Raw genomic sequence first — 22,089 nt, forward strand, 5'->3', positions numbered from 1 at the left:
AATCTTTTTTGAGCATGACTTTCAGTTTGCTACAAATAAACTTCCTGTTCATCATCTATAAAACATGACTCAATTTCTCAAGGAACAAAGAAAACATTTATTCCTTAATATAGCTAGAAGAAGTGAAATTTTTATGAACTCTCAATGAGTAGGGTTTTTTTTTTTCAATTTTTCAACACCTGTCATTTAAACTCTAGACAAAATACCACAAAGGACTTCGTCTATTGGTTCCTTGAATACCTGTTGCTAAGAAAATTATAGAAACCTTTAAAGTATAAGCCTCCTGACTAGAACTAATTAGATTAAAAATAGCTAATGGAATAAAACCTGAAGAGTAGTCTGTACACAGTCATTTGACTTAAAACTTTATTTGACACTGAAATGACTCTGAAGATGCAATTTCCTAAGCAAAGAAAACTGTAAATCGTATCAGGGATTTGACAAAAGGCCTGTTGAAAGGACCCTGGTGCCATCTGTATTATTAAGTTTTAAGTTATTGGTCCATACTTAATGAGACAATAGCAATAGATTTCATAACTGGGTGAGATCAAGGTATAACATTAAAATATTTTCAATTTTCATAGCAACAAACACGATGGATGTTTTACAGTAGGGGGTGATTCTGAGAAGTAGGTCTGTTGAAGAACCTCAGGGGTTAAATAATGCTGAATGTAGTCTTTCAGCAATAATGGCATTTTCTCTAAAAATGAAAGAAAGACAATCCCAGAAGTCTGCTTTATCATCGCTCTCCTTGTGATTAAAATTCCCCTGGACCCTTCTGGGGACCCTCGAGTGAATCGGTGCAACACAAAGGGATTTGCAAAGAGCAGAACCGCTTCAAAACACTCTTCTCGCACACACTGGACAAACACAACAGAGGTGGTAAGTTTCACTGGATTTACATTTTTTTATTATTTTAGCTCTCCATCGTAACTGCCCTTTCGAAAGCTTTCAGACATGATCTTAACGATTTCCACAGCATGCTTGCTTCACTCCGCACATTAAACACTGTGATAATCCAAGTGGGGTTTTCCAAGAAACATGGACACAGAAAGATTTAAAAATAAACTTAAGTGAAATAATTGATCATTCCTAATAAAAATAATAATCCTATCACCTATTTTGCAATCAGGATTTAATCTGTGGGATGCCTGAGTTGACTAAGGTCATCCTAGGCGGGGAGCCATGCGTTTGAAGTATAAGACCTCTCCTCTACCTCCAGTACGAGTCCACACGTTCGCTCTGCTGAATGAAGCTCTCCTCTCTCTGTCAAACACAAAGATTTCAGTTTGGAATATTGATTTTGGATCATCCTGCATACAGCAGTTTTCCCGAACTATTGCAAGCAGCTTTCTTCTTTCAGAGGTGTTGGGTCTGCAGGTGGCAATTTTCTGCCGAATACGGGTTTCAGTCACTGTCCCCACATGGAAGCAACTGAAACTGAGGAAATTGCGGTACTTGCCCATCTACTGGGTGGCAGCAAGGCTTTCCTACACGCTGGTGTTAAACGGGATATCAAAGACTGGTCCAGGCAATCTGGTAAATTACAATAATAATAACAATAATGATCCACACTGTTTCTTTCCCAGTATTATTCTTTCTCTCTTAATCACTGGGAAATAGTATATACCCCCGCTTTTTTTGTTGTTTACTTCTGAAAAAGCAGCAAGAAAACTCATTGACATTGAAGAATAAATGGCAGTTCTTACTGTTTGTGACGATTCTGCACTGTAAGCCAGGATGTCCCAACCAGACTTAGTCCTTCGTGTGAGGTGTTCAGACATTCAGAATTGGTAGGAGAACCATCCTGAGAAGGGTCCTATTGGAGCAGCCCTCCCAGTCTTGCTGTGAACTGAAAATGGTCTATGGCAGCACCATCCATAGAGATAAAATAGGGGACACAAAGGTGACCACGTATGTAATGTGAAATTTTCTAGTGCACACATTTAAAAAAACTAAACACATAAAGAAAGTGATAGAAGATACCGTCCTCACATAAGACATCTCACAGTGCTCGTCCCCTACTGCCTTTAGACCTGGTGTATTTTACGTCCGCAGCTCATCTCCATCTACGGGGTCGGCAGTGCCTGCATCCCACAGCTCACCCGGAAGGAGGCATTGACAGTACAAGGCAGTCCGAGTCAAGAGCCACGTCACTGGGATGGGAAAAAGAGCAGGTTCTATGGGAGTTCTCAGAAGTGGGGGGCTGCAGGGTAGAGGGCTCGGGGGACACTGTGAGTCACACGTAGCCTGGAGAGGGGAGGGTTTCCCATAGGGAAGCTGTGGGGAAGACAGGAGGAGGGGGAGAAGGCACTGGGATTTGAGGCAGAGGTGCAGAGACAAGCTTATGGACTTGGGATGTCGGTTCCACTGCACACGGTGGAGAAGAGAGGCAAAGCGAACCAAGCAACACCCAGAGGCGTCTACGGGCACAAGGGAATGGAGGAGGGAGGGGCAGAGCGCTCCCACCTTGAGCGCCACTGGGGCAAGGCTCTGGAAGGCCGGGGCTGCCCCGGTAAGGGGACAGAAGCAGGGAAGTAGGGCAGAACCCTACTCAAGCCCCCGGTTACGCAGTAGGAGGGAAAGGCCGGGCAAAGAAGGTAAAGGAGGTGGGAGTCAGGGAGACGGGGTTTGGCGGTTCCGGGGCTGCGGACAGCGAAGCCGGGTGCCTGGGAAGAGCTTCGGCCAGGCGTCCTTCCAGGAGGCTTGACACAGAGGCATCAGGAAGACGGTATCACCGGAGGCCTCACATGGCTCGGTGCTCTAACCCACACTCCTTGTCCATCATTTGACCGTCACGTCTCCCGACAGATGTGATCGCAGTTTGACCCAGTAGATCAGCAAATGCAATGTGATTCGGTTCCGGTCAGTTTACACTTTCAGTAGGCAGACTTCTTTCTCTTAAATGCATTCAGAGACTTTAGGACCAACTTGGTAAAACCTGACTCACTCAGTGCAGTCAGAGAGTACAGATAGGTAACTTCCAGCGTAATAAAAATAAGGATTTTCTAAACTGCCGAGTAGGACAGGCCCATTGTGCCAAATTTCTGTTCTCTGAATGGATGGTCATGTTTAGAAAGAGCAGTGTGACCTAGAGTAGTTGAATATATTTGTGCCAACACCATGATCCTTTCTCTGACCTACCCCAGGCCCAGTGTCCTCTCTCTCCAAGGTCAAACCCTGTTCAGGTATCCTTCAGCAACCTCGAACGACCTCAATTATAAATTTCAGGTTCTTTTTAATGTCAGTCACATGCTGGCCAGCACATCCTTTTCCATTATTATCTTCCACAAATGTCAAATGTAATTCAAGTTTTTCCAAGTACTCTTGATTTTTTTCTTCTCTCAAATTGCCCTTTCAAGCTGGGTTTCCCCTTCTCTTCCCAGCTTCACCCCGGCACATTCTTATCTCCTTCACGCTTCTGCCTGCTCTACCGATATATCCCTATCAGAGATCCTGACCTTCTATCGATCATTCGCCTCTCTGTATCTATCATCTTTCAATTAAATGTGTCTCCTCCCGTCCAACATTAACTGAAAGCAGCAGTTCTGACCCTGAAATTCCTACAGATATAATTCTTAACCCGCAATCTAGTTGTAGCCTCTGGGATTTCATACAAACAGGAAGTTCACAAAAATGTATGTTAAATCGGGTATGTATGAACTCTAAGTCCATAATCTGTATTAAATTTTCAATAGGGAATCTGACCTAAATACATATTGAGAGCTACTAATTAGATTATAAACTCCTGAAGTCAGAGACAGTGAGTTATTTTTATACCCCATGCTTACACGATATATATTTACAAAATTGGTATTTATCATGTGACAGGTAAGGATTTTTTTAAATGTATATTATGTTTGAGTTACCAAGTTAAATTAGATTTTAAATGAATGTTATCAATTAAATACCACATTTATTTATAGTTATGGTAGCAACTAATACAGGTTTAAGGTTAATACTGGCATTCGTTTATGTAACCTATTTTATAAACTTTGGTCTCAATATTTGGAATTACATGAAGACTACTTAGAATTAAAAAAGAGATATTACTCAGAGCAAAGAAAAGAACATTCTCAAAAACAATTTGAGAAAAATACTGATCTTTGTACCTTTGTGTTAAATGTTGAATTAACCAATATAAGCTGTGATGTCTTAAATCATTCTAAAGACTAAAAGTTAAAATAATGTTGATAAAAAGTTTGTAGGACTACAGAGAATGATTTCAAAATATTAAGAAGGTGGGGCACCTGGGTGGCTCAGTTGGTTAAGTGTCAGACTTAATTTTGGCTCAGGTCATGATCTCAGGGTCCTGGGATGGAGCCCCACGTCGGGCTCTCTGCTCAACAGGGAGCCTGCTCCCCCCCCCCCACCCCGCCTGCCTCTCTGACTATATGTGTTCTATCTCTCTGTCAAATACATAAGTAAAATCTTTAAAAATAATAATTTTTTTTTAAAAAGCTCCCAGCTCTTACTAGTACATAGCCAAGGCTCTCATGGATGAATTAAGGACAGTGGGATATACTGGTCCTCACAACCATCTCAACTTGTAGACAACAGGAAGTAAGAGAGACCTCTAATGTTAACTTGGTTGAGGTTTTTAAATTAAGTCAATTATTCATGGGCCAGAGATAAATACTGGAATTTTCTGGAAAAAGGTATCAGTGAAAAGGATGTTGCCTATGTATGCATCTGTAATCGTTTTTGTGAAATAGAAAAAAAACTGCTCTACTTATCTGGGCAGTCTTACCGTAAAGGGAACAAGACGTGTCAGCACAATCGGCTTACCATGAGGACGAACATGATAACTCAGCTTTGAAAAAAGGCCACTTGGTCTATATTTGTCCAACTTCAATTCTGATTCTTTCTTTTTATCTTTATCTACCCCCCTAGCTTTACTGAGGCATAATTGACAAAAACTCTATATTTAAGTGTAAAACTTGCTGTTCTGAAACATGTGTGCCTTGTGACATAACCATCACCTTCAGACCGGAGCACATAACCACCACCCGTCAGACTGTGGAATCACAGGCATGCAGGGCCAGAAGTGCCCGTCCAGTGCACAAGGGTGTTATGGGGCACAGAGGTAGTGGCGCACTCCCTGGAGGCCGTCTGAGCTTCCCTGTAAATGTCACAGCTTCCACTCCTGCTTCTATGGTGGTGCAGGAAGCAGAGCACCTGCCTATCCTTCCGTCTACCCTCAGAGTCACCACTCTGGGCTAGCCTCTTGTGGGGCACTTGTGAAGGGTCAGAAGGAGAGAGATTTAGAGAACTCCTGATATAAGTGACTCAACTTTTTCCCTGTGAAGAGTTACTTTTGATTTTCTGAATTTGTCCTGACTGCCCCCGGTAGCACACATTACGTGTAGAGGCAGTGACTTCCAGTTGTGACTTCCAGAGACTTCCAGTTGGGGAGGGGTGACCCCAAGGCCACACAAAATTGTGAGAGCCCAGGGGGCTCTGTATCCCCGCCATCTCCCTGCATGGGTCACCAAGCACAGAGCACGGCACCGGCGAAAGCAATCAGATCTGTGCCACATTAGAATGAGGACTTTGGGCAGCTTCTCCATCGGTGCGCCATGAGATTCCTGCAGGAGCGTGGCTAGCACGGTGAAGACATGACCAAGCAGCCATCTGAAGGGGCTGAGAGAGCTGCTCAAGGTCACAGTGCTCTTCAGACTCCATGGGTCAGTGTCTTTCCACTATGCTACCATCTTAATGAATGCAGAGCAGAAGATCTGTTTCTGGGGCTTTTGATTTGTTGAGGCACTGAACCATCCATTCAGCCAACAGGGACTGAATGCTGTGTGTGACGATCACTCTGTCCCGGGAAACCTTGGTGGCTCAGTCAGTAAAAAGTGTCTGCCTTCAGCTCAGGTCATGCTCCCAGGGTCCTAGGATCGAGTCCGGCATGGGGCTTCCTGCTCAGCAGGGAGCCTGCTTCCCCCTCTGCCTGCTACTCCCTCTGCTTGTGCTCTCTCTCTGACAAATAAATAAATAAAATCTTAAAAAAAAAAAAAAAATCACTGCCCAGTGATGGAGACACCAGAGAATGTGTCTGCTCTGAAAACATAACACAAAACACAAACTAGGTATAGCAACATCGCGGGCAAATGTGGGATATGTATCTTAAAAGAAAAGTTGAACTCAGAAACTGTAGACACCAGAAAGGTGGTTTCCAGGGGCTGGAGGTGGGGGAAATCATGAGCGGTCGGTGGAAGGGTCCAGCCCTCGTCATAAGATGAAAACGTCGGAGGCTCTAATGGGTACCCTGGCGACTACAGCTGAACACAGTTCATCGTACAGCTGAAATTTGCTAAGAGAGGAGAACCTAAATGTTTTCATCAAAATTTTTTTAAAAAGGCAAGTATGTGAGGTTATGGATGAGTGTTCTTTAGCTTGCGGGAGGAGATCCTTTCGTACTGTGCGAAGAGATCATCCGAAAGCACACTTTAAATGTTGATGATTTTGTCAACCGTACTTCAGTGAAGCTCACCACAAAAGTGGTAAGAAAAGGCTAAAGGCTGTACAGGTACATACGGATGCATGGCTGGTGCTGGCTACGGAGTCCGGGAAGGCTTTTTCAGAGAGAAAAAATGATAAAGACCGAGAGGCCGCAGTTTGTGGTGGGCGGGAATGGCCAGGCATGGGGGACGACAGGTCCAGGGGCACTCAGTGCGCGGGGTGTCTGGAATGTGGATGAAAAGATGAGTCTGAAGTGGGCAGCCAGAGCATTGTCCCCGGGAGCTTCGGTGTCTGCTCAGCAGCTTGTGCATGACGGGAGCTACCGCCGCACTGACCCGGGAACTCCGCGCCACCAGGTATGAACCCCAGGCTTGGGAAGTATAAGGGCTTTTATAACATGAGAAGATTAGGTATGGAAGTCTTTTAAACATTTTGGAAGTAAAAAATAAAACAAAACTAAACAAACAAAGCAAAATAAAACAAAACAACAAACAAAGAAAAAAAAATGCAGCCAAAGAAAGTTACCACTGGATTACAATGAAGAGTGGGTGACTTAGAAACACGTATTAACCTAAGTATTCACAAGCCTCGATGTATATTTCTCTAGAAAGAAGGACATCTATGCTTGTTCTGTTGCATATTTTTAGAGAACTTAATAGCATGATCAATGAAGAGTCACATACAGCTCTTACAACCATATTCAGGCATGATATTTAAAAATATTTTTAGCTCATAGTATAGCAGGCACAAATCAACCAGAGCAGAAGCTGCTGGCTCCCCTACCTCCGGGCAGCTGTGAAGGTCTAGATATTAAATATTTAAGGAATTTTGTGAGTTACCACTGAGGCATTTTGCAGGAGAGCCCAGTGCACGCAGGGTGCGGGGCATTCAGGAGGCCATTCAGATAAATAGGTTGTGGCTATTTGTCATCTCATGCAGATAATTCATAAGTCAACATTTTAACAATAAACATGGTCAGATAAGCTGAATTGCAGCCCAATATATGTCTGGTAAAAACTAAGCCCCTATTACTTTCAAGGCAAATTCTAAAATATCTATAGGATAAGAGAACTCTATCCTCCATATATTATATACCCTTCAATTAATTCCCTCTATATCCAGGGATTAATGCATTGTGCACAAGTCATGGTTAAAAGTAAACTTCGGGGCGCCTGGGGGCTCAGTTGGTTAAGCCACTGCCTTTCGCTCGGGTCATGATCCCGGAGTCCTGGAATCGAGTCCCGCATGGGGCTCCCAGATCTGCGGGGAGTCTGCTTCTTCCTCTGAACCACTCCTCTCTCATGCTTTCTCTCTCTCAAATAAATAAGTAAAATCTTAAAAAAAAAAAAGAAAAGAAATAAAAAGAAAAGAAAAGGAAATTTCCCATCCTCATGGAGGGGAATATACAGCCTTTCCAATGGTAAAGATCATGGTGGTCAGCTGTGCAAAGACGCTGGCTAGAGCCTCATGAACCCTTGGAGACCATCTCTGGGGCTGCCTGCCCGGCGGAAGGGACCCTCGGAGAAACGTGCTGGGAGCTGTTGTGGTCAAGAAAGGCCTTTCAGAGGAGCAGCAGAGCTAGATGTGCGGTGCCCTGAAGCGATGTGCGCACAAACGAACCCACCGGCGACCCAACACTCACCGTCTTGAGCGGCTTACCATACGCATCCTCCCACTACATGCTGTTTCCAACCCACTTAAACTCACATCTGCACCCCTGCTGAGGGCTGCGTAGACTCTGACGTCTGCCCCAGCCTTCCGCAAGCGGCATGAGGCTGCCCTGCGACTCGGCAGTCACCTGGAGTACCGAGGCTCACCACCTCGTCCCGGATGGCCAGGACGTGGACTGAGCCACTGCTCTGCTGTTCAGCTGAGGAACCCACCCCAGACGATGACAAGAACAAGCGGTGTGGCTTCCAAAGCCGACTGGCTTCCCGGGGCTCTGAGCGAGCCGGCATGGCCCTTGGGCACCCTACAGCCCCTCCTGGTAAGCGCTCTGGGGAAGGGGTTGCGCAGCAGCTCTGGGGAGAAGCCACACTAGGAGGCTCCGCTCTCCAGGTAAACAAACGCTGACGCCCTGGCTTGACGCCTCCCGGCGGGCAGTGTAGACTGTGCTGTCTCAGCTTCCAGGGCGTTTGTTACCTGCGAGAGGTGGTGTGTGCATTTGGCAAAACCCTAAACACGGTCCTCAAATCTGACTGACCACACTGCCAGCGAGACAGGGAAGGCTTGAAGGATGAGTGCGGTGAGGGGTTTGCTCAACGGAAAGCCAGAACAATGTGTCTTGACATCACCTAAGCAGAAACCGTAGGAAGACAATTCACCAAGGGGATAATAACCCTGGTAAGCCTTTATAGTCTGCAAGTGTAAGAACCAAGCATCAGGGGCGCCTGGGTGGCTCAGTGGGTTAAGCCTCTGCCTTCGGCTCAGGTCATGATCTCAGGGTCCCCAGATTGAGCCCCACATCGGGCTCTCTGCTCGGCAGGGAGCCTGCTTCTTCCTCTCTCTCTGCCTGCCTCTCTGCCTGCTTGTGATTTCTGTCTGTCAAATAAATACATAAAATCTTTAAACAAAAAAAAAAAAAAAAAAAAATTGAGCATCAACCGGCTGTTGCCATTTATTAGTCTGTTGTAAACCAGGGTGATGCAATGAGTGACGTTGGCTTCCAGTTTTCCAGGGAAAACCACATTTTGAAGTTTAGAAAAAGAGAGTTTTTATTTTAAGTGGTTTTATATATGAGGACTAGGATTTATCATGGGCTAATATTTCCAACATAACCTTAAAATAAATTGGTGCATGAAAATGCATAGATTTAAATCAAAAGTCTGGAATGAACTCAAAAGTTCATTTACCCCATTAGGGCTTCCCCGAGGTGAGAACTGTATTAATTGAACATCTCTGAGGAATAAAAGTGCATATTTTCCTTAGGAAATACATTACTTTATTTCAACATTAGTAAGAAATCACCCTCAATGCCTTGTCAAAATAATTACTACTGAAGTTTAAGCCCATTCTCTTCGTTCTGTCCTTAGTAGATATCAAACAGTGGTTCGGAATGGATTTTTACATTGAGGATTTTTTTTTTAATATTTTATTTATTTATTTGACAGAGATTACAAGTAGGCAGAGAGAGAGAAAGAGAAGGAAGCAGACTCCCTGCCGAACAGAGAGCCCAATACGGGGCTCGATCCCAGGATCCTGGGATCATGACCCAAGCCGAAGACAGAGGCTTAACCCACTGAGCCACCCAGCCACCCCACATTGAGGATTTTTTAATACAAGGAGAGACACACCAAATTGTACCTGTTTTATGTATCCCCTTTTACAAGATACATGGGGCATGTCTAAGAGATTGTTGTTAGACATCTAGCGCAAGACCACACTGTTACGTAGGTAAAAGTTTTTGGCTAAATGGCAGTTTGGACAAAGGAGAGCAGTAAAGGTGCCTCTCACTTGAGCCAGGACAAAGCCCCTCTGGGAAGGTCAGCTTAACTAATCACTTTGGCGCAGGTGTGCCCTCAGCGTTGTAGACCAGAAAGCGTAATTCTCTAGTACTGTAGCAGAATGTGGCCAGGTAACCAAGGTTAGAGGTAAGAAGGAAGAACCACCATGATTAATTTACAATGGACGCCACAACTCATCACAGGGACAGAATATTAATATATGGAAGTGCATTTTCTGCAGGAAATCTCAATGTGTTCAAAATGGAAATCAGACATTCTGAAGTCTTGCCTTATACGTAAACCTGGCGTAGCCCCACCAACACCCTCGGAAGTCCCTATGGGATTTTGCACCAGCGCATCTCTGTGCTTTGTCACCTCCCGTCTCCCTGTTCTTCTTCTGCCCCTCCCGTCCCCGTGGCTTTCTCTGTGCGATTTGCTCATGGATCCTCTTGACCTTCATAAGCCGTTCAGATCTCAGGGAGGTGCCCCTCCCTCAGAAGGGCCTTTCATGACTGAAGTTTTCCAGCTGTACTTGGCACGTGCTATTTTTTCAATGTGTTTGATCAATTCTCTCATCTTCTCTGGAATGTCCACTCCCTGGAAGAAGAGGCCTCCCCTTCATCGTCCACTACGGTAACTGGAGGGGCGGTGGCACCCGGCGGCATGGCAGGACCATTGGACGAATGTGCTGATTCAGCCCGTCCATGCCTGCGTCCCCGAGACGGAGCCAGGCTGCTCACAGACCACAGTTGCGGAGCGCGGGAATGCACGTCACCGGGCTTTGCATTACCATCTTGTCTAGCTCCTGGGTCACTGGGCTTTGAAGACGTTTCCAAGACTTTCCCCACCAAACAAACACATACACACACTTCTGGTGGACACTTTCTTTCTCAAATATATTAGTTCATCAAATTTGATTTGGCTAAGCCTTTGACGGAAGGGCATTTGAACCCTCTAGGGCCAATTTATATACCTCAGCAACATTTTCCCCTTCTTTAAATATGGTGGTCTGGGGACGATCTTTGTTCCCATGATCAGTGTTTTAGAACGTTCCAGTACATGGCCCTCATTTCTGAGAAATCCCTGGGTGCTCCCTGCCAGCTAACAAAGGGGAACCTACCAGTGGTGCTGTTGATAAAACTGTATACGCTGTTCTCCGTCTTCATCTTCTCAAACACTCTGGCGATCTTTATTGTTTGCTCATGGTGCAGCTAAGTTTCCACGGCTAGCATAAAATCCTTCCCAGAGCCAGCCGCCCCTCTCCAGCTTTACTTCTCATTGCTGTCCGACTCCCTTCACACTTCAATACTGAACCATCACTACGTGCAGGAGCCTGAACACACCGTGCGTGTCCTGCTTCTCCAGGTCTGCTCGCCCTTTTTTCTTGGAATCCTCTCCTGCCTCTTTCCTGGCTACCGAACGCAGTCCAGGCAGCCTCTCCTCCGGGAAACCTCCCACAAATGCCCTCCGCTCCCTGCCCAGTCAGCTGACGTGCAGCTTTCTAATTCCAGGGCATTTTGTGCATGACGTCACCCACACTGTACGGGACTTGTCAGTTTACGGGTCTCCCCTGACCTCTGTGCTGGCATTGGGCTGAAACAGGACTCGTCCTGTTAGATTCCATGTTCCTGGCACACTGTGGGCCACACGCAGACACCCAGTAAGGGAAATGGAGAGAAAGGATTTCCAAATGACTCAAGGTGGCACCCAACGCATGGTCATTGTGCTGGCGACATCGAGGTGGCATCCAGTGCACGGTTGCTGTACTCGGGGCAGGGGAGTAGGATAGACGGAAAGGGTAAACCGGGATGTAAGAGATGAAGCAGCTGGGAAGGGAAAGCCATGCCAAGAAGTTGCAGGAAGTCTGAGGAAGTCATACAATCCCGCACAAGCCCTCACTGGATGTTTTAAGCTAAGTCTGTAAAACGCATCAGCAGATTAACACAGGTATGTTCCCCAAGTTCATGAGACGCAGGCGATCCCATTCTGGGCACCCTGTTAGATGCTTCAGAGGTATTCTCTTTTTGATCTCCGCCTCTGTGCACAGGTGATGATGGTTCTTTCCCCCCATATACAGAACAGCAACAGGCTTTGCTCTAGCAACGCTTCCTATCTAGCGTGACTCCTCTCCATTCACCCATTCCTCGCTGGACTGAGAACAGGGAATTCGACCTCCAATCCCCGTTCCCTCTCTGCCATGCCCGGCAGGGGCAGGACTCACACGGTGGACCGCCTGTCTGCAAAGTGGCACCCTCAGTTCCCAGGGAGCCTTTCTGATAGTCCAGGACGCTCTGGGCTATGCTGTGAAGCTGTTCCCTCGCTCCTCTTTAGCTTTTTGCTGGATCGACCCTCTGCTTTCATGTTGTCCCTTAGTTACACACACACAGACACACACACACACATTCACTTCCCATGAATATATTTACTCAGTCAGTTATCCAAGGCTTCTAGCGCCAGATTCATTATTTCTGCCAACCCCTCCCCATCATTATGGCACCTGTTCCCCCAGTGGTCTGCCAGGTTTCTGCTTGGAACAGATCAACCTGAAAAAGCAGATTAAGTTGCTACTCACTTATAGCTGCCCTGAAGTATTGCTTTCTTCACTGGGATTTCTGTTTTACAAAAATAAATCCCTGCTCCCCAAAGAAAGATGTTGTGACTGGAAATAGCAGAAGCCGTGCGGCAAGAAAATCGCAAAAATAGGGTTGGAAAGGGTGCCGTCGAAAAGAAAAAACGGAGAGTTCTGTTTACGCCCTGACGCGGCCGTCTACGAGCTGTGTGGCGTGGGGCGCCGGCCCTGCGATCCCCCCGACCTCGCGTGCGGGATGTAGCTTCTAATTCGGACAATGATTAGCAACATGACAGTGAGTAGGCGCTCTCTAGGTATTTTTGCCTGTCTTATTTGTAAAAAAAAAAAAAAGTTCTGAAGAACTTGCCATCCTCTTGGAAAGGAGCTGTTCTGAGCATTTTTAAAAAAACAATTTTTAAGTTTAAGTATTATACACACACACACACACACACACACACACACAGCAGGATACTCTTTTAGTAACAAGCATGCACTCAATAATTAATTTTTAGATTCCTAAATTGTATATGTATATATAGTCCTGAATTATTATTTATATTGTATTATATTTATTTTTAAAAGATTTACTTATCTATTTGAGAGACAATCTCAAGCTGACTTTGTGCTGAGTGCAGCACCCAACATGGGGCTTGATCTCACAACCCCGAGATCGTGACCTGAGCCAAAACTAAGAGTCAGATGCTGAACTGACTGAGACCCCCAGGCGTCCCTATATTATTACATCTGCGCGGACAGTGCACTGTGGTGCTTCTGTGTCTGGTTCCTCTCACTCGGTGTTACGCTGATGAGATTCACTCTTGAGGGGTGTACAGTCAGCTTGCCCTTTTTCATTTTTCTTTAGTATTCCCTTGTATAAACATGTATAATTTCCTGATCTGATCCACTGCTGATGGACACTTTGGTTAATTCCAGAGGCATCATGTTGATAACTCTGAATGAAGTGTCTGAGTTCAGTCTTCATATAAGCCATTCATTGCACAGATGCACTCACTTCCGACAAGCTCAGATGTGGAGTGTAGACACTGGGTTCTAGAGAATGCCTTGGTTCAGTTTCACCGTGAAACAGTCTTCAAGAGAATGGTGCACCAGTTCTGCCGAAAGCATCTGCCCATTTTTGAAATTTTAAAATATCTCTTAAAACTTGCAATATGAAGTTGAGTTCGTTAATTTGGGCTGGGCACGTACCAGGCACAAAGAAGGACTACAGACGGGTAACAAATGCTCTCACACTCTGGTGTAGCCTGGAGAGCCCTTGTTACTCTGGTGATTTTCTTAGCTATCTGCAAGGATTCTGTGAGGTCAATGTTATTCTGACTTTGTAGAGTAAGACAGCAAGGGACACGAGGCAGAAAGTACTTGACAATAGAGAGCAGGCCAAGATTCAGCAGCCTGGAACACAGAGACTGGCATCTTTTTTGAATTTTTAAAGGACCAGCATTGGCACTTTGCAAGAATCTTTGGTTCCAAGAGAAGCTAACTTACATGTTTAGGGAAAGTGGTTGTGTATCTGTGATTTGAGTGAAGTTATATTTATTAAAAGCAGTTTCTCTGTTAGAGGTTTAGAAGTTTTCAGAATTTTTTAGAGGTGATAAGATTAGAGGTTGCTAACTTGTTTTGATTTAAACTTGATGTGTCCCTACCTATCCGAAAAGTCCCCTCAGAAGAGCAGCGCCCGTCCACGTCATGCAAGTGAGTGAGAGCGTCGCCTACAGGGCATCTCACTACTTCTGCCCACCAGCTGTCCTTGGGGTCTGGGGGGAGCAGGAGCAGCTCATTTGGTTTCCTTTTTTTCTTCAGCATATATTAATTGAGAACGTTTTGGGTTCTAGATTACGGCCTTTACTACTATTTGCAGAGCTTCTGTTCTAAAGGGAGAGACAGACATATACACCAGTGCTAGGATAGACCATGTCTATCATCTCTTAGATAGAGCTTCTGCGATTGTGTCTCAGGGAGCACTGGGGAATGGGCGAGCGTACATGTCATCCAAATTTGAATTAATCTGAAAAGATGAAGCTCCCAATTTTCCAAGATACATTTTAACAACACGAAAGCCTTATTTTATATAAAGTCTCCATTTAACTAAAAACTAAAATTAGTCATTATATAGAAGTATCACTTAAAGAGAAAGCTAATTATTTGTGTCAACCCAACATTTTAAAATCCATTGTCAGGTTTTCCTTTGATTTATGAGACAGGTGCTCTCTATATAAACTGCAGTTTTATTACAAACACTTAAAATGACTTATCAGTTTCAGAAATCAATAGGAATTGCATTTTGTAAAAATTGTATTTTTATACACAGCCAGGTAGACATATGTAAGACTGCAGCTCAACACACATTGTTACTTAATAGCGAAGATGCATTTGTGCTTCAGTATTAATATATCTTTAAAAAAATCTATCTTGTAGACATCAAAAATGTCTATATGACTGATGGTGCTAACAAGGCACTTATTTAATTATAATTAATGATGGTGGCAACATATAAAGAATGGGCTCAATTTTCAGCTGATTTAAAGATATAATGTGTCCTACATAAATCTGTCATTTCCACAAGAACCTAATATATATATATATATACACACAAGATATTGCAAATAAATCCAGTGACTTTTATTGCATTTGCCACTCCTTTGTTCACGATGCTATTTTGATAGTGAATATATTTTGGGAAGAGCGGCCACAGAGCCGGCTTACTTGTCAGTCAAGCACACTACTACTTTTGGCATAATTTGATGGCATGATTGAAGAGATAAAAGCCAAAGAACACAGTGTGCAATTCAAAGAATAAAAGGACTTAGACATGAAAGTCGAAAACACATTTTATAGTGGTGGTTGATTATTTGACCCAGAAGAGCACCACGTTAAAAAGAAGATATTCTTTGTTTTTAGAAGTTATAATATTCTTCATAGGCATGGTACTCTTTTTTTTTTTTTTTTTTTTTTTTAGAGTACCATGCCTATGCCATCAAAAGAAACATAGGCATGGTACTCTTGAACAAAAAAGCACTCTGTCATCAGAAGCTACCACTGGAAGACTCTGTCAGTGGCTTAGAACCCCATGGGGTTTTACAGGGATCCCACCTAGTCTGGAATCATATTCTTACTCCAAGGAACACTGATGGAGTCTTTATAGATCCTTAACCATGACCACAAGTATAAATGCGACTGCAATTGTTTCAAAGGCAGCAAGCCCAGACACATGTGTTTCTCAGAAGGTGCCCCTCCTCCACTGACTGAGCGAAGATTCAGATTCTTTGACAGAATACAGGGATAGATAGTCAAATAGCATCTGGCAAACACCATGTAACTATGGTTGTTTTTCTCGTCGGTTTTCTGGACTGCTCTTCTACCACGCTTTCCTGTTTCTCGTTTGTGTGGGTAGCCACGACCTTGTTTCGTTTCGTTGCAACAGAAGTACAGTACAGATGTCAATAGGGAATGAAGGGAAGGCGCCAGTGAAAATCCGTTTTTCCCTGTGAGTCGGGAAGGTTCTCATTGGCCTGCGGCATGAAAACCATGAACGCTCCTGGTTGCAAAGTCATGCAGAGATGGTCCAGGGGGAGGCTGATGGGGGACAGTGAGAGGGAACCCAACGCATTCACACACACGCATATATCTGAATAATTATATTTTATATAGACATATATGTGTGTGTATATATATATATTTCTCAATGGCTAATATGTCTAAACTATTCGAATTTTCTGTCAACCAGAATGTTACTTATATCCGCCAATTTGGATTGTCTTCAAGTTTTTTTTTTTTTTCCTCTCTTCCAGTCACTGGTACAGACGCCAAATTCACTGATCAGGTTGGAGGACTGACACCTAGAATTTTTTCCTGCAGTTCAATGCCAATATATTAATCAATATCAGGACCTTTGAAGATCAACCACCGTTTAGAAAGGACTCTCTATTGATCTACCTGCCTACCTACTGGTCAGTCACTTTGCCTTCGGAATATTAATTTATGATTGTTCTATATTGGAGATAGATGTATCAGTGAATGGGGATTGATACAGACCCAGCTCAGGGGGATTTCCCTACAAGACCTCATGGAGTACTTCACAGCCCACCTACCGTGTCCCTGTGTAACGTCCCCTCCCCCAGCATGTGTTCGTCCACATCGTATGTACATATCACGTATGTCACAGGCACCCCGTTAGGACTGCAGATACAGTTTATGGTCTTAAACGATAAAGGCAAATAGAAGCAGGTCTGAAAAAGGAGCTCAGCTTTGTCTAGATTCCAGGACAAGAAACCAATTGGTATGACTCCTGTAAAACTTGGAAGGCAGTCTATTTGCAGTCCAAGTGGATAAAATAAGGAACTTTCTGGCACATCCGCAGATAATGTGAGATGGGCAGTGCTCCTGATGATGCACCAGATGCATTTTGGCGAAACAAAATTGGCCCTGCGTTCTAAAGTCAGGCCCATTCTGTGAAGGTTGGCGAGCCCCAGGGAGCAGGTGCAAACAAAGTCTGCTCACCTCCACGTGTGCCCCTCAGCACCATCTGTATTTAATTTCCTGCAAATTACTCTTAGTTTTCTACTTCTTGCCCAAAAAGATACATTGAAGGCATTATGGGATTTAAATTGTGTTTTAGAAGGACACATTCAGACCATTTGCTAGAACATTACTAAAATCTCCCAAAGTGGCTGACATGACTTTGGTTTCCATCCTGCCTTTCATGGGGGTTGTTTGCAAACTGTTTTTCTGACCAATGAGATTCTGGACATGGGGGTTATTATAATTTCCTCATTTCGGGGTCCTGGCGTGCGCACAGTGAGTGCTTAAGGAATGTGCTCTAAACTGAACTCTCGACATTCTCACGGTCATGATTTGGGGGAAGATGAGAGGTTTCCTGGGAGCACATCTTGCTTCCTGACACAGTAATACTATTGTTCCTTGCAAATGCAAAGTGGACTGTTTTCAGTGGATCTCCTAATAAATTGAATACTTTTTATGGTATTGATAAGGATTATTAATTTTTAAAAACATATGGGTGGGGCACCTGAGTGGCTCAGCCAGTTAAGGGTCCGAATCTTGATTTCGGATCAGGTCATGATCTCAGGGTCCTAGAAAGGAGCCCCAAGTCCTCCATGGGGGATTCTGATTCTGCTCTCAGCGGGGAGTCTGCTTCAGGATTGTGTCTCCTCCTCCCTGCCCTGGTCTCTCTCTTTCTCCCTCTCTCTCTCTCTTTCTAAAATAAGTAAATAATCTTAAAAAAAAATCCCAACAAAACATACATGCAATGACACAATACTATCCAGGTATAAACACTAAAAATTTGATACAAAGAGGAAGTTTCAAAATCAGACCTGCATGTCAGTGACTACAGACTCCATTTCTCTCAGCTCCAAAAAAAAATCTCATGTTTTTCTTTTGATATTCACTTACCTGTAAATTATTAAAGCAGGTAGCCGGATTTATGTACTGTGGATATATTTTACATCTGGAAGCAGTAGGATGATACACTTATGCATGTTCATGTAACCTATATGCTGTACCAGTTTTAATGAGTGGGTCAAGAAAACAGCCAGCCGGCTACGGATATTTTCTGGTTAGCTGTATATGAATTAAAATGAATGAATAAGAAAATTGCAGTAAGATGATAATGAAACCCTGTATTCATCTTAACATGTTTCCAATGGAAAATATTTTGTTTTGAGTGTTTATTTGTTTATTGTTCAGTTTATTTTTTTTTCACTTGATTAAGTGTTTTTTGTTGTATTAAACCATGTATGTTGCAGCTTAACAATAAAAAAAACTTATTGATAAAAACTCAGTAATAATTAAAGCAAAACAAGAAAATACATGATATACTGTCAAAGTAATAAAGCTTTACTGAGAAATTGTTAGGAGTATCTGCAGAATTTCCAGTTAATTGTGCATAAAAGAGCTAGAGGGTATTTTTAAACTTCTATCTCTTGCTCTATCTCTAACAAGAGAATCTTAAAGTTTGAGGATAAAAAGACCAAAATATCTTCTTTTTTTAAATATAGAAAATGGGGTATTCTTACCTTGAAACTGTGCATTAAATCCTTTGCGCCGATGGTTACTATCAGATGTAAAATGGAGTCGTAACCAATTCTTGCTACTTATAACGGGAGAAGGGAGGTTCATGCCAGTCAACCTGGAAGACAAAACCAGAAAAAATCTCCCTTGTAAACCAACCGAGCAAATGTCCTATAGCAAACCCATGTTAACAACTGACTACTGATGGTCGTTATTTGAGATCATTGTGGAGCTGCACTGAAACTTTGAAAAGACCCAGTTTCATGTGTGTCCACCCATCGGTGCTGGGTTTACCCTTGATGGAGGGAAGGCTTTCGCCAACACTTGACATGTGTATTCTTCCTTATTAATGACGGATCCATGAGAAGGTATTCTTTGGATCACTTGCTCCTTTTCATCAGGACCTCAATCATAACGAATTATAAAAAAGACAAGAAACGGGCAAATGGTAACACCGTGCTTTTCACTCTTTGGACGCTTCATGATTCGGTTTCACCGTTAGTGCCCTCAGATCCGCTGTTTATCACACTGGACAGCATCCCGTATTTCTAGGGGCCCATCCCACAGTTCACAGCACAGGCCTCTCCTACCCGCGGGAAGAAGTGCGGCACAGAGGGAAGTGGTGACAAGCACTGTCAGAGAGATTTGAAATGAAATAAAATTATGTTTGGGGAAAGCAGTATATTAAACACAATTCAATCTTCCAAAATCAGATGCAATCCATCTCTGGCTAAGCTGTTTAAGCTCCTCATCCTGCTTGACAGCGTGTGCTTTAGTTGTCAGGAAAAAGGCGAGAAATTTACTTCCTGCTGAAAACCTGCATCATTAGGAAGTGAAAGTCGTCCCAGGTGATAAAAGTTCCCCCTGTGAACTCCGCGGCAGCGTCCGTTTGGGCCGATGGCAGAGGGATCCCTGGATTCAGGTGCTCAGGGAGGCGGCTGCAAGCGGCTGCCTTGCCGGAGCTCTTTGAACCTCCACCTGCCAGTCTGTAAACTGGACCCGAACGTATCCCCAGCAAGGGGTTATAGAAATGATTTTGATACATGTATAAATGTCCCTGATGCACATTTTAAATGTCATCTATGGCTCTGCATTGTGTAATTATTTTGCCAAATCTGTTTTCAAAATGACTTGTATTATTAGTGCGGGTGATCAGAAAAGGTTTAAGCAATTGCTTGTTACTGAAACCAGTGCTGCCCTTTGTGGGCTGCCCCCTGGACCCTGGAGCTTCTTGGACAGCTGGAAACTGTATTCTGTGCGCCAGATTTACCAGGCACGGGTGGTGTGTGGAGTGTTTCCCTCCTTACTCCATTACCTGGAGGAAAACCAGCATCAAATGAAATATGGAGGGAAGCTTTCTGATGTCGGGGTGTTCAATTTAAACTCTCAGGTTTGAAAATGTGCAGTATGCATTTACAGTTAAAAGCAAACCTTGACTGTAACCAATTGCAACAGTGTCTATGTCACTGTTTGAAATAATCGTCTGTTAGAGGAAATGCACAACTCAGATCTGCCGATTTGCTGGGGTTTATGTAGCTCTGACTGCTGAAGTCAGATAGAGCTGCTTCCAGGAAACATTTCATTATTTTGATATTTTGTTTGAAGGCTCCCACCCCCTCTCACCTGTTTCCCTTGGGGAGTTGATGCTACAGATTCTCTTGGAAATAGGCTATCTCTTTGCCTAATACTGGCAAGGACCAGAAAATAACTAACGTCTGGATTCAAAAACCCAGAATCTATCCAGCTTACCTACATATACTTACTGAAAGTTTCATAACTGAATTCCGTGTTTATTTGTTATGGATCTTACAGTATTTTTTTTTTCTTCATTAGGTTCTTTTTGAATGGTTCTGATCTCAGAACCTGGGTCTGATTGCATTTCAGTGGTGTGTCAACGTGAGCAATGCACGGAAATAAACCCCTTCTTCGCTTCCCACGCGTTCCACATTCCAAACCCGCACCCCCAATGCCAGCTCTGTGTTAACCGACACCCTTCATCTGCAAAGGGCCAGGCACACATATTTTATGGTTTACTCGTCGCACGGTTTCTGCTGCAGCTGTCAGCACTGCTGCTGGAGTTCAGAGGCAGCCACAGAGCGGGGAAGGTTAGGTTCCAACAGTAGTCCACTGACAGACACTTGCTTTTCATGCTATTTTCCTGAGAAACGTAATGTTACTCTTTCTTTTCTCTCTCTTCAAATTTATATTTTAAATTCTAGTTAGCTAACATACGGTGCGATATTAGTTTTGGGTGTACAATATAGTGATTCAGCACTTTCGTGTATCACCCAGTGCTCATCACGGCAGGGGCACGCCTTCATCCCCTGCGCCTGAGACCCCTGTCCCCCACCTGTCTCCCCTCTGGTCCCATCAGTTTGCTCTTTGCAGTTAAGAGTCTGTTTCTTGGTTTGCTCTCCAACACTCTCTCTTCCTTCCCCTTTGCTCATCTGTTTTGTATTTTATATCACACATATGAGTGAAATCACCCCAAAGTTTATAGCAGCATTATCTACTCAGACAAACTACTGGCTACAGGGAAGAACCCCAACAATCTGTCAACTGATGATCAGAGAAAGATGTGTGTGTGTGTGTGTGTGTGTGTGTGTGTGTGTGTGATGGAATATTACTGAGCCATAAAAGAGAATGAAATCTTGCTATTACAGTGACATGGATGGAACTAGAGAGTATTATGCTAAGTGAAATTAAGTCAGTCAGAGAAAGATAATTGTTACTTTTTGTTGATGGTTTTTCAGACATTGAACAGTGTAAAAACTGTATAGGTGAGATTTGGCTGATGGACCACAGTCTGCTGACCCTTGCTTGGATAGATATAAGGCGATTTGTAAAAATACTGAGCAGATAGATAATTAGATGATGTGTATCAAGGTCATGTAAATAGCTTCGAAAAAATAGCTTCTTTCTGTATAGATTCATTTTACACAGAATCAAATATGAGGATTTTTAATAATTATATAATTCATTGCCCATGGTTAGAGCCATACAAATGAGTCACACTCCAGAAAGGATTAATATGCATGGGTTTCTGAATCTGTCCGTGGAAAATAACAAATACTCACATCCTCTTTCTTTGGGGTGTTGAGTTGGTGGTTGTTCTATACCACACATATTTTTGGGAATTGTGAGATTTTTGGTTCTCTTCCACAGGCCTGTGCTAATCTTAAAGCTGCCATTTAACAGTAAACTTACATTATAAAGTCAATTGTTCCTTCGTTGCACACGAATTTAAAGGAAGTTGACTAACAGACAAGCCAGTGGATGTTACAATAGATTTACCAACAACTTGGATGGGTTAGAGAAGATTGAGAAGCAAATAATTTAGAAGTAAAGAATTCAATTGATGCCAACCTCTGTGGCATCAGAAAGGCGCCCAAAGGTGCCCACATCTTAATCTCTAGAGCCCGTGACCACATCACCTTACGTGGAAAAAGGGGACTTCAAAGACGGGATAAAGTTACAGACAAAGGAGAGACTATCCTGCATTGTGGGGGAGCCCAACACCATCGCCAACATGTCTACAACGGAAGAGGGAAACGGAAGAAGAGGGCC

At 43.7% G+C, this 22,089-nt stretch overlaps 1 protein-coding gene across 1 annotated transcript in view; it reads right to left on the minus strand.

The window, feature by feature from the left end:
- Nucleotides 1-22,089, minus strand: part of CSMD1 (CUB and Sushi multiple domains 1) — a 1,942,714-nt gene that overhangs the window by 709,953 nt on the left and 1,210,672 nt on the right. The window contains exon 6 of the mRNA XM_059384481.1: nt 18,528-18,640. Coding sequence (XP_059240464.1) covers nt 18,528-18,640 — 113 coding nt within the window. The remainder of the gene's footprint in view (nt 1-18,527; nt 18,641-22,089) is intronic.

Source organism: Mustela nigripes, chromosome 18 (assembly GCF_022355385.1).
Source record: "Mustela nigripes isolate SB6536 chromosome 18, MUSNIG.SB6536, whole genome shotgun sequence".
NCBI lineage: Eukaryota > Metazoa > Chordata > Mammalia > Carnivora > Mustelidae > Mustela > Mustela nigripes.